The 12,268-nt window shown below is 69.0% G+C and overlaps 2 protein-coding genes across 4 annotated transcripts; both read right to left on the bottom strand.

The window, feature by feature from the left end:
- Window positions 1-56: 56 nt before the first annotated feature.
- VPS16 (VPS16 core subunit of CORVET and HOPS complexes) lies at window positions 57-8,026 on the bottom strand. Its single transcript, XM_068679440.1, has 24 exons — window positions 7,870-8,026; window positions 7,692-7,780; window positions 7,513-7,610; window positions 7,026-7,154; window positions 6,515-6,659; window positions 6,331-6,446; window positions 5,942-6,064; window positions 5,065-5,120; window positions 4,770-4,859; window positions 4,475-4,569; window positions 4,247-4,323; window positions 3,925-4,056; window positions 3,698-3,825; window positions 3,446-3,481; window positions 3,172-3,280; window positions 2,946-3,080; window positions 2,761-2,869; window positions 2,376-2,473; window positions 2,137-2,241; window positions 1,498-1,575; window positions 1,177-1,346; window positions 967-1,063; window positions 737-840; window positions 57-500 (listed from the first exon to the last, which is right to left on the bottom strand). Exons 1-24 carry the CDS (start codon window positions 7,920-7,922, stop codon window positions 356-358), a joined length of 2,517 nt encoding a protein of 838 aa, XP_068535541.1. The 5' UTR covers window positions 7,923-8,026; the 3' UTR covers window positions 57-355.
- Window positions 8,027-9,608: 1,582 nt separating this feature from the next.
- On the bottom strand, window positions 9,609-11,847 carry LOC137855367 (N-acetyltransferase family 8 member 3-like). Of its 3 annotated transcripts, none has more exons than XM_068679446.1 (2): window positions 11,732-11,847; window positions 9,609-10,358 (listed from the first exon to the last, which is right to left on the bottom strand). In XM_068679446.1, exon 2 carries the CDS (start codon window positions 10,351-10,353, stop codon window positions 9,661-9,663), a length of 693 nt encoding a protein of 230 aa, XP_068535547.1. In that variant the 5' UTR covers window positions 10,354-10,358; window positions 11,732-11,847; the 3' UTR covers window positions 9,609-9,660. The 3 variants fall into 3 exon arrangements, with proteins under 3 accessions (XP_068535547.1, XP_068535546.1, XP_068535548.1); XM_068679445.1 differs by having other exon boundaries at window positions 11,596-11,733; XM_068679447.1 differs by lacking the exon at window positions 11,732-11,847 and adding an exon at window positions 11,577-11,595.
- Between the last annotated feature and the right edge of the window lie 421 nt (window positions 11,848-12,268).

Consider the following 12,268-nt stretch of genomic DNA (forward strand, 5'->3'; position numbering starts at 1 on the left):
ACCCCTAAGACCCCCCCCCCTCGACCCCCCCAGACCCCCAAGACGGGAGGCAGCCGGGCGCTTTTGCTCTTTATTGACCAGAAGTGGGGGTGCTGGGGGGTCAGGGGGTGCTGGGGGGGTCAGGGGGTGCCGGGGGGGTCAGGCACCCCCTGCCCACAGCACGCAGCCCCCCCCCGGCCCCCCCCAGCACAGGGCCAGGACCCCTGAGCTCAGCCCCTAAACCAACAGGGTGGGGGAGCAGCGAGAGGGGACGAGGGGCTGGAAGGGGCGGGGGGGGCAAAGCGAGGCCCCCTGGCCCCAGCAGCTCCCAGGGGGGCTCACGGCCCCCCCCCAGGTTCACAGCCCCCCCCCGGGTTTATTTCTTCATGATCTGGGCCCGGGCACGGTTGAGTTTCTCCATCAGGGCGCTGTCGGTGCCGGGGGTGCAGCGCGCCAGAACCCAGCTCAGCTCCGCCTCGCTCTTGTGCTCGATGGCAGCGTCGGCCGCCTGCTCCAGGTCCCTGCGGGCATAAAACAAAGGGGGCTGGGGGCTGCGGCACCGCTCCCCCCCCCACGGGGAACAAGGGGAAGGAAACAGGGGGACCCCCCCCACTACAGAAGGAGGAGGCTCATAGTGCTGCCCCCAAGTCCCCCAAAACCCACAGCCTGAGGAGCGCCGACCCCAGCTGCTCCCCCCAGCCCCAGCCCTGTCCCCGGGGCCCCCCCCCCGGGGCTCCCCCCCGGGCTCCCCACGCACCCCACGAGGATGAAGGCCTTGACGCGCTGCTCGGGGGTCACCCGGGGGGCGTACTTCTTGGCCTCGTAGCGGTTGTGGTGCTTCACGGCGATCTCCACGAAGGGCTGGGGGGAGGCACAGGGTGAGAGGGGAGGCAGCTGCCCCCCACAAAGACCCCCCCCAGTTGCAGGACAGCAGGGGGACAGGGTGAGGGGCTGGTGGGACCCTCGAGGAGTGGGACCAGCCCTTACCAGGTAGCCGATGGGCGACTTCTTGCTCTTGGAGAACTTCTCCATCTCCTCCCAGTCCCCTCGCGTGGCCAGGGCGCTGATCTTCAGCCACCAGTAGCTGGGGGGGGGCACAGAGGGAAGGGGCTGCTCCAGCTGCTGCCAGCAGGCTGCAGCCCCCGTAACTCCCCCAGCCCAGGGGTCCCCCAAAAAGCCGCCCCCCTGTGCCCCCACCGCTTGTCGGGGATCTTGAAGTCGCGGTAGAGCTGCTCGGCCTTCTTGTAGTGGCCGTCCAGGATGAGGGTGGAGACGGTGTCGTGCAGCGAGAGGTCGAGGTAGGGCTTGTCAAAATCCTCCTGGAGGTGCCGCTGGAGCCGCAGCAGCTTGATCTGATCCTCCGTGGCCTGGGGAACGAGGTCCTGGCTGAGGGGTCCCTGTCCCAGGGGCAGCACCCCACACAGGGTGGGGGTCCTGTGGCCCCCATCCTGTGCCCGTGGCCCAGCTGAGCCCTGTATTATAGTGGGGGGGCCACGGCACCTCCCTGGCCCCGCTCACCTTGGCAGCAAATTCGTTTTTGGCCTTGTAGTACTCATCCACCGCGTTCTGCAGGGCTGCTACTCGCCCCTCGATGCGCTGGGGGGACAGAAGCCACGGCCACGTCACCCCCCCGGCAGCACGGCTGGCACGCTGCCGGGGACGGGCGGCCCCTCAAAGCCCAGCAGGAGGGGTGGGTGACACCGACACAGCCAAGGCCAGGCTCCAGCGTGGTGACACTCAGCACTGATCACCCAAAATAGGCAGGGGGTTGGATCCCTCCTGCCCTGGGGGGACCCAGAGCTCCCCAGCACACGCAGGAGGGGACGGTGACCTCCAGCAGAGCCCCAGGGAGGTGCTGACCCTAAAACATGAGCCAGGGGGACCCTTCATAGTGCTTGGGGTTGGGTTTGATCCTTATGGGTCCATCCTAACTCGGGATATTCTATGAATCCCACAGCCAGAGCCTACCCTGAGGGTGCAAACACCAGGCTCATGCTGCTGACCCCAGGGGACAGGCGCAGGCACCAGGCAGGACGTGGCCCCCCCAGCCCCTTCTCCCCAGGGAGGGCGCCCAGGACGCTGCCACGGCCCAGGAGGAGCCAGACTGGAGCCCCCAGCCCCTCCGCCACCCTCCTCCTGCCCCCGCCGGGCACAGACCTTCTCCGAGTAGCTGGAGTGGACGTGGAAGTTGCCGAGCTCCTGGTGGTTGTCGTCCTGGTTGTACAGGTCCTTCAGCGTCTCCCGCTCCTGGTGCTTGCAGAACTGGGGGGGCACAGGGAGAGGGGAGGGCAGGCGGGGACTGGGAGCTGCCCCCGCCACACCGCAGCACCACCAGGGCCCCCCCGAGGCATCGGGGCAGGGGACGAGGGGCAGGGGAAGGAGCGGGCAGCCCCTACCTGGCGGTAGAGGCTGAGGGCCACGGGCTGGTTCTGCAGCGTCATGAAGAAGGTGCCGCGGTTCAGCTCGTTCTTCAGGTGCAGCACCACGGTGTAGACTGGGGCAGGGGCAGCGTTTTGGGGCAGGGGCAGCATTTTGGGACGTGCAGCCACCCCAGCACAGGGCACAGCCCCGTGCTTCCCCCCTTGCAGGTCCCAAGCAGCTCCCACTGTCCCCACCCCACGCAGCACAGAGCCATAACCACGTTCCCCCGGACTCCGAGCCCTTCCCAAGGGAGTTTTGCTGCCCGGATGCCGAGCAGCCCCCCGGTGCTGGGTTCCGCAGAGCCCATCCTGCCTCAGGACCCTCCCTCACACCCGCTGCCCCCCCAGCCCTGCCCCTTACCCAGGTCCGTGTCCCCACTCTCGATGGCCTTGCTCAGGGCCAGCTTGCTGCGCTTCATCTTCAGCAGCAGCGGGACCTGCTCCCCGGAGCGCGGCTCGTACTCCAGAAGCTGTGGCCAGCAGAGAGGGCATCAGCACGCAGCCCCCCCCGTGGGTGCCTGCACCCCCCCGGCCCCCCGGGGTTACCTTGATGGCCAGCTCCGTGCGGCCGCAGTCGTAAGCCCGGGCGGCGATCTCGGAGTAGGAGATGCCCGGCGTGTCCCCCAGCTTCTGGTTGATGGCGTAGGCCACCTCCTCGTCGGATTTATCCTTCTGCTGCACCTGGAGGGGAGCAGAGCGGCGCGGTCAGCACGGCCCTGGCGCTGCAGAGCCCCCCCCCGAGCCGCCCACCCCCCCGGAGCTGCCCCCTTGCCTTGTAGCAAGCCCAGTGGGCCAGGATGCGGCTGACGCCCTGGATCTCGGAGAGGCGCAGGTACTCGCAGATCCTGATGGCCAGGGGGTAGAGGCGCCGCAGCACCAGCCTGGGGGGGGACGTGGGGGCTCAGTGGTGAGCCCTGCAGCAGGGTGGGCGAGGGGCCACGCAGCTCAGAGCCCGCTGAGCCCCCAGCTCTGTGGGGACGGCAGCAGGGCCGGGCACAGCCTCAGCCTGGGCTGCTCGGGGTTGGCCCCGTGCAGGGGAGCCTCACCTGTCCAGCAGGACCTCGATGGTGAGCTGCTTGTACCTGTGCTGACAGTCAAGGGAATTTCGGACCCCCCCAGAGCGCAGGCAACGCCTGCTGGGTGCCTCTCCCCTCCCGGCAGCACCCCAGGGCCAGCCCAGCAGCACGGGACCCCATCACGGAGGGACAGCCGGCCCGAGGCACGGGCACAGAGCCCAGCTCACACCAGACCCCCTGCCCCCCAGGGACCCCCTGCCGCCCCCCCACGAGGCAGGATACTGGGTGAAGGTGAGGGGGATGCCGATCTGGTAGTCCCGGATGGCGTTGAGCACCCGCAGGTCCTGGCACATGCGCACGAAGCTCTCCGGGGGGAACTTGTCGATGAAGCACTTCCCAAAGGAGGCTGCCTGCGGGACAAGCGTGGGCTCTGCTCACGGGAGAGGCCTGGAGCAGGTGGGGAAACGCCTTCGGCCTCACCCAGACCCTCCTCTGCCTCCTTCACTCACCCGCAGCAGGGATTTCTGAGTCTCCGGCTCGTGCTCGTAGCCAGCCGCCTCGATGCACTGGCTCACCGCCTCTGGGAGCAGCTTCTGGTCCTTGATCTCCCGCAGGTACTCGTCTGCCTTCTGGCTCTCCTTCTGCAGGGAAGCACAGCCCGTGGGGGGGGATCTGCGGGCCAGGGGACGCCCACCAGCCAGGGGGAGCCCCAGGACCACAGGGGCTGCCAGGCCATCCCAGTCCCACCACAGAGGCAGTGCTGGTTTGCACCAGAGCCGCCCCACCAAGCTGGGGCAGGAGGCAGGTATGGAGCAGGGCAGGGTGCCAAACCTCGTACTCCTTCTGTGCCTCCAACAGGAGAGCTCCTGGGGCCATGGAGGCGATTTTGAAGATCTCTTGGCTGGCCTCTGCGGGGGGAGAAAGAAAAAAAACAGAGCAGGTGTCAGCTGGGGCTGTCCCAGTGCTGCTCCCAGTGCAGCTCTGGGACCCTATGGGAGATCCGGTGCCAGTGCCCGCTCCCAGCGGGGCTGGAGGGGCCTCACCCGGGGGACATCTCACCTGGGATCTCGTGCAGGAACTCGTGGGAGGTGCGGGACAAGATGCGGACCCCATCCAGCTCTGGCACCAGGTAGGAGTCCTCATCCAGGACGAATCTGTGCTCCCCGCTAAGGGCTCGCGGGAAGGGAGCGGTGCGGAGCCAGCCCAGCCCCGCAGCGTCCCCCTGTCACCCACCCCCTCAGCTTGGCCTCATGAGCCCCCTCCCCTTTTCCAGGGCCTGGGGAGGGGCAGGGATCGCCCCACCATGACAGCCCTCGCTCACCCCTGGGGTGAGCCCCCCCTCCCCAGAGGATACTGGATGCACTCCGTGGAGTTCCCGACCACCATCAGCTGCCGGTCCCACGCCATCACCACGGCACGCTGCCGGCTGCGGGGCCGCATGCACCTGCGGGGGAACCCCAGGGGGTCACGGAGCGCTGCCCCCAGCCCCACTGCAGCAGCGGGACTGCCCCGCAGCCCCCACGCCTGGAGCAGGGACACGAGGGACGGTCCCACTCGTCCCGGGGTGGCTGCAGAGCTGGGCAGACCCCGGCAAAGGGTCGAGCATCCAGGGGTGTGTGGTGGGGGGCACAGCCCAGGGGGGTACTCACCAAACCATCTGCTTGGGCGGCGCTCGGATGCTGCAGTTGAACTCGCAGAGCTTCTCCTGGGAAAGAAATGAGTCAGGGAGAGGTGAGGGAAGGTGGTGTGTGTGCTGCTGGAGACACGCACCCAGGGGTGCGATTAGGGGTGAAAACCAGCACAGAGCACACGTCCTGCTGAAGAAGCTGGCTCCAGATCCAGCCCCAGAGCGAGCCAGGGCACGGCTGGCACAGCCAAAGGGTGAGGATGCTGTGTGGGCACTTAAACCATCTGTGAGAAGCATTTATCTGCTGCTCTGGTGTGCAGCACATCCACATGCAAAGCAAGGAACTGCTGGTGCTCAAATGAGACCAGCAAGTGGACAGAGACTAAAGGAAACGAAATTGCTTCAGGGGAGCACATAAATAACTGGGACACCTCCAGTATGGGAACTGGGCAAAGTCCTGCAAGGCCTCCTACACCTGAGTGAGCACACTGCTCACAGCAATAAGAGTGAGACTAGCTGGGAAACGATACTGGAACCGCCCAGTTTGGGTACAGGTGTCAGAATCTGCTGTGGAAGAAGCACTTGGGGGCAGGCTGTTTGGGAGGAGTTCAGATTTAGAAAGGGAGATGCAAATGTGGATTTGGAATTGGAAAAATTGGTGAGATAGGTCTAAAAGTAGATGAAAAAACAAAGGTGGGAGGATATTTCAATGACAGGAGTGCAGATGCTTATCAGCAGCAGCAAGGCCAGCCTGCAGAGCTGAGCCCATCGGTGCCCAGAAGGATGCTGCTGGGATGCCCCCCCCCGGGACGCCTCAGGTCTGGCTGCGAGAGGCAGGGAGGGAGCGCAGAGCAGGGGCAGGCAGCCCCCAGCCCCCAGCAGCGGGAAGGGGAGCTCACCTTCAGTGTGGCCAGCCCCATCCAGATGTAGCCAGTGTCGGTGAAGAGAGCCAGGCTGCGGTAGTTGAAGGACACGGCCATCTGCAGGTAGGCGCCGGCAGAGGGGCTCATGCCGGGGGGGGTCTGGGACAGGGAAAATGAGAGGGTCAGGGGACAGGGTTACACCCAGGGGCACCACCTGGGGACACACAGCGTGCCACACGCCGGCACTGACTCAGTAAGGGGCTGTGAGCTGGCCAAAGCTGTCCCCTCCCTCGCTGTGCCCACCTTGTCCTCATCCCTTTGAGGTGTCCGGGTGTTTGTGCTGCCCGTGGGACAGCAGGGATGGGGGAAAAACCTGCCAGCGAGTGCTGGAGGCTGCCCCGCTCCCCTCAGAGTGGGTCACTCACCACCACGGAGCAGGAGGTGTTATCCAGCAGGTACAGGTCCTGGCCGACAGCCAGCAGGACGATGGTGACTCTGTCCTGGGACAGCACGGCCCAGCAGGAGGGGGGCTTCTGCAGGCCTGCAGCGGGCACCGAGCGTCAGGGACCCGCGGGAGCCAGAGAGGGGAGCAGGAGGGATGAAACCCACCTGGGACCTCGGGCATCCTGCGCAGCTTCAGGTCGTCGATGTTGGTGGCCAGCGAGAAGCGGTGCGCCCCGGTGAGGATGGCCACGCCGGTGCCGTACTCTGTGTGGAACACCTTCGCCTCCAGCACGTGGTTCTGCAGCACCTCCTGCGCCACGGAGAGGGAGAAGAGAGGGAGGTGGGCACTTGGGCTGTGCAGCACGCTGCCAGAGAGGCACCGGGGCTCTGGGAGCAAAATTGTCCCGGGGAGGAGCGAGCCCAGCCCCGTGCTGCACGGCCAGCAGCATCCCAGCTGCGACAGGTCTCGCTCCTGCACCAAACTGGGGGCTTGCTCTGCCCCCAGCTCATGTCCGAAGGGAGCCAGCGGGGGCCTCAGGCTCTCAGCTGAGCCCCGTGGGGCCGAAATCACCGAGCAAGGCCTCACAGCACCTCTCTGCCCCCCAAACCCAGCCCTGCCCAGCTGATGGTGACGAGCCCCCCGGCCCTTCCCGCGCTCTGCACCCCCCCTACTCACGTTGCCCATGCTGAAGTGGCGCTTGAACTCGCAGAAGAGGTTGTAGATGAGCACGGTGCCGTCCTCCTGGATGCACAGCAGGTCCTCGCCGGCCGTCCAGCCCAGCTGCACCACCTGGCCGCTCTTCCACTGCGGGCACGGCACCGCTCAGCGTGCTGCGGGGCTGCGGGCACCCCACCGGGAGGTGTGACCCCCATCTCCGCAGCACCCCGAGACGAGGGCAGCTCCCCCCGTGTCTGCCCCAGCCCCGTGCAGGGGGACGGGGGGCACGGTGCTCCCAGGACCCCAGCACTGCTCCCACATCCCCTCTCCCAGCCTGGTGGGCTTCCAGTCCCTGTCCCTATCCCTCTCCCCCCATACCCACCCCCCGGTGCCCCCCGCTCCCAAGCAGCCCCTCCGGGCACCCCGGGGGTCGCAGGAGCTGCACGGGGGGGTGCTGAGGCCCCGTTGCCCCCCCCCCCCGGGGCCGGTCCGGACCCCCACTCACCGGGATGCTGGCGAGGAGCAGCCCCGAGGCCGAGAAGGTGTCCAGCAGCGGGCGGGCACCGGGAGACTTCTCCCTGCGGGCGCTGTTCCGGAGCAGAGCTGCGGGAGGCCATGGGGGGGGGACCCTCAGCCGGTGGCACCCCCCCGGGGCCCGGTACCCCCCCGGTACCCCCCCCGTACCTATGGGCCCCCCGTACGGGGCGGCCGCCACCAGGCAGTCCCGCAGCTCCTCGCGCAGGCCCCACTCCATGGCGTACAGCTCCGACTTGCTGCCGGGCGGGCACACGGCACCGGTGAGGGTGCTGAGACCCCCACCGGCCGCCCCCCCCCCCGCGCCCCGCCACAGGCCGCCCCTCACCGGTAGAAGGCCTCCTCGCCCAGCGGGTTCCAGTTGGCCGTGTAGCAGTCCATGGCGCCGCACCGGGACCCCCGGGGTCGCCCCCCACCCCGCTCAGCCCCTGCCGGTTCCCGTGTCCCTGCCGGTGCCCGCGCCCCCCCCCCCCCCCGGCCCCGCCCCGCCGCCACCGACACCGCCCCGGCTGCCGCCATCTTGAGTGAGGGCACGGGAGGGGAGGGGGAAGGTGCCGCCATCTTGAGTGAGGGCACCGGCGGGGTGAAGGAGGCGCCGCCATCTTGAGTGAGGGCGCGGCGGGCCGCCGCCATCCCGGGGTGGCCCCGCGAGGCCTGGCCCCAGCCCTCGGTGCCCCGAGCCCCTTCCAGCCCCGTTCCTCCCACTGACACCCCCACCGACACCAACATCCCCACCGACACCCCCCACCCACCGGGCCAGCACCAGGCCCGTCACCCCCCCGCCATGCCCGGTGCGTCAGGGGAAGCCCCCGGGGGGCACCCGGTGTGTGTAGGGCCGCAGGGAAACCGGGAGCACCCTGGGCCGCAGGGCAGCACCGGGGCCTGGCACGGACATGGGCATGGTGCAGGGAAACGGCAACCTGCAGCATGGGCAGGAGCTGTGGGGGCTTGGACATGTGGGGATAGCCCCGTACATAGCCCCAAACACAGCCCTGTACAAGGCCCTGTACATGACCCCATACACAGCCCCATACGCGGCCCTGTATACAGCCCCATAGACAGCCCCATACACAACCCCATACAACCCACAGACACAGCCCCATACAAGGGCCCAGCCCTGTACACACCCCCATACACGGCCCCGTACACGGCCCCAAACATGGCCCCATACATGGCCCTGTACATGACCCCATACACACCCCCATACACGGCCCCATACATGGCCCCAGCCCCGTACACAGCCCCATACACAGCCCTGTACACAGCCCCATACACGGCCCTGTATACAGCCCCATGTACAGCCCCATACACAACCCCATACAACCCACGGATACAGCCCCGTACAAGGCCCCAGCCCTGTACACACCCCCATACACGGCCCCGTACATGGCCCCAAACACGGCCCCGTACATGGCCCTGTACATGATCCCATACACACCCCCATACACGGCCCCATACATGGCCCCAGCCCCGTACACAGCCCCATACACAGCCCTGTACACAGCCCCATACACGGCCCTGTATACAGCCCCATAGACAGCCCCGTACAACCCCCGTACACAGCCCCATACGCGGCCCTGTATACAGCCCCATGTACAGCCCCATACACAACCCCATACAACCCACGGATACAGCCCCGTACAAGGCCCCAGCCCTGTACACACCCCCATACACGGCCCCGTACATGGCCCTGTACATGACCCCATACACACCCCCATACACGGCCCCATACATGGCCCCAGCCCCGTACACAGCCCCATACACGGCCCTGTATACAGCCCCATGTACAGCCCCATACACAACCCTGAACAACCCCTGGCCCCAGCCCTGTACACACCCCCATACACAGCCCTGTACATGGCCCCAAACACAGCCCTGTACACACCCCCAAACATGGCCCCATACACGGCCCCATACAAGGCCCTGTACATGACCCCATACACAATCCCATACACAGCCCCGTACACGGCCCCATACAAGGCCCCAAACACTGGTGCAGCACGTCCCACAGGTCTCTGTTTATTTCTCAGTGCTCTAGGATCCAGAAAAGCCCCCGGACACAGCCTGCCGCCACCTCCCGGTGCTGGTCCCGGTGCCGGTGCTGGTGCCGCGGCGGGGCCTAGCGCGGCGGTGCCGGGGCTGGGGGGCGTCCGGGCAGATCGCAGCGGTACTGGAAGATCTGGAAGCAGAGCAGGCTGGCGAGCAGCGAGGGGCTGGAGGCGCCCACCTTCCTGAAGCCCTGACCCTCGTAGAGCCGCTGGGCCACCACCTGCACCACGGAGGTGGAGAGCACCACGGCCCCGTAGCCCCGGGCCTGGGCGAAGCGCAGCACCTCCCCGCACAGCGCCTTGGAGATGCCTCGGCCGCGGTGCTCCTTGCTGACCGACATGCGCTTCAGCTCCAGGGCCACCCCTCTGTGCGCCGGGTCCTGCGGCGGCGCCACGGCCACCATGCCCACCACGGCCCCCCCGGCCTCCGCCACCCAAAAGCAGGAGTCGGGCGCCCGCATGTAGGTGGCGCGGATGTCCAGGAGGTCGCTGAGCAGCGCCTGGCGCACGTAGGACGTGCTGAAGGAGCGCAGCAGGGGCCAGGCGCCCGCCAGCGCCAGCGCCGCGGCCCCCAGCGCCAGCAGCCAGCAGCCAGCGGCCGCCCGCACGGCGGTGAAGAGGGCGAGCAGAGCCAGCTGCATCCGCGCCGAGCGCAGCACGTGCCGGTACACGGCCGGGGAGTGCTCGAGGATGCCGCGGGCAAAGAGGGAGCGCACGGCGTCGTAGTCCTGGTCCCGGTACTGCCGGATGCGGCAGGGAGCCATGGCACCTGCGGGTGGTACCGGGGGGGTCACGGCTCCGGCAGCCCTCAGCGCCCCCGGCCATGCCTCGACCCCGCGGTGCCCAGGACGTGGGCACCACCACCACGATGTCCCTCATCGGCTGGGCACCAGCCCCCGGCCTGCACCCCCCTGTCGGTGTGGGTGCCCCCCCGCCACCGTGGGTGCCCCCCTGCCACCAAAATCCTGCACAAACCCTGCCTGGGGCAGGCATCCCGGGCCCCCGTCCTGCTGGACCCCCGTGGGGTTTTGCCCCACTCCCAGCACTTTGAGCAGAGCCAGCCCAGGGCTGTGCCGGGCTGGACTTGCACGGGGGTCCCTCTGCAAGCAATGGGCAGGGGGGGGGTCCCAATTTTTGTTCCTGGTGAGGCCACAGAGATGCTCACACCACCAGCCCCAGGGCCCCAAAGACCTTGAGGCTGCAGGGCTGGGACAAGGGGCCGAGCAGGACCTCCCCCCAGCACAGCCCCTTCCAGCGGGGCAGGGTCTGGGGGTTGCTGCCCCCCCGGCACCCCCAGCACCCAGTGGGGTCCCAGCACAGCCCCAGCTCTGCCCCGTGCCCCAAGGAGCTGTCAGCGAGGGGCAAAGTTTGTGCCTGTGGGGGCTGAGCTGCCCCAGCGGGGGGGACCCCAAGCAGAGAGGGGCTGGGGAAGGCGCTGGGGATGCTGCACCCCCCCAGGGGGCCGTGCTGGCCTTGTCTCTGGGGGGGCACCTGCCCCCATCCAGCTCCGTTAGGGCTGTGGCACTGCACACCCCACCGGTGGGCTCCTGCGCCCCCCACCCGCTGCTGCCAGCCCCCTGCACGCCGTGCTGCCCCCCCCAGCCCCACGGACACGGGCCCGCAGCCCCCCCACGGGGCATGGGACGCGCTTTGCTCTGCGCAGCCCCAGCTCCCCCCCCCCCCAGCTTCCCCTTTCCGCCCTCCCCGCTTCCCTCTGCTCCCCTCTCCCCTTCCCTGCTCCATCTCCCCGCTTCCCCCCCCTCCCCGCTTCCTCCCCCATCTCCCCCCGTTCCCCTCTCCCTCTCCCCTCTCGCCCCCCCCCCGTTTCCTTTCCGTCCCCCCCCCCACTCCGTGCCCCCCCCGCCCCCCGTTCCCCGCTCCCCCCGTTTCTCCCCCACTCCCCCCGTTATCCCCCTGTGTGTCCCCCCCCCCGTCCCTCTCCTCCGGTGCCCCCCCCGCACACCGAGGCCGCGGCCGTGCCGGTTACCGGCGGTAGCGGCCCTTACCGGGGCCCGGGCCGGGCTGGCGGCGGCTGCGGGCGGGCGGCGAAGGGGAAGGGGCGGCCCCCCCCGCACCGACCTCCCCGCGGCGCCTCCGCCGGCACCGGGACCGGCACCGGGACCGGGACCCGGCGAAACGCACCCGAGGGCGGCCCCGGCAGGCGCACGGAGACCGGCGGCGGCGGGAGATGCTCGGGCACGGCGCGGGGATGCGGGGGCTTGGTGCCCCCCCCGGGAACCGTGGCCCCCCCCGGGGACTTTGCCCACGGGCAGCGCCGGTGCCGTGGGCTCCCTGCCAGTGGCTCCACGTCCCGCGAGCGAAGGGCGGAGGGGACGGGAGGAGACGGCGAGGGGGGGGGCAGTGGCACCCCGGGGCCGGTGTCCTTGCTGGGGGGCCGGGGGGGGCCGGGGGCTGCCCGCAGACTGGGCACGACCCCGCGTGGAGCCCCCCCCGAGGGGCTGCTGGGGGTCCCTGGGGAGCTGGCAGCCCCCCCAGTGCTCCCCCCCCCCCCCCAGCACAAAGTGGGGCTGCGGGCAGCGCTGCAGACACTTTTATTTCACTGCCTGCTGGGGGGGGGGGGCAGCAGGGGCAGCCCCCAGCCCCCAGGCACTGCAGGGGGGCAGCGGGAGAAGGACACGGCCACGTGGCACCCCCGTGGGTCCCTGTGCACCCAGGGGA

Source organism: Anas acuta, chromosome 4, assembly GCF_963932015.1.
Source record: "Anas acuta chromosome 4, bAnaAcu1.1, whole genome shotgun sequence".
NCBI classification, from domain to species: Eukaryota; Metazoa; Chordata; class Aves; order Anseriformes; family Anatidae; genus Anas; species Anas acuta.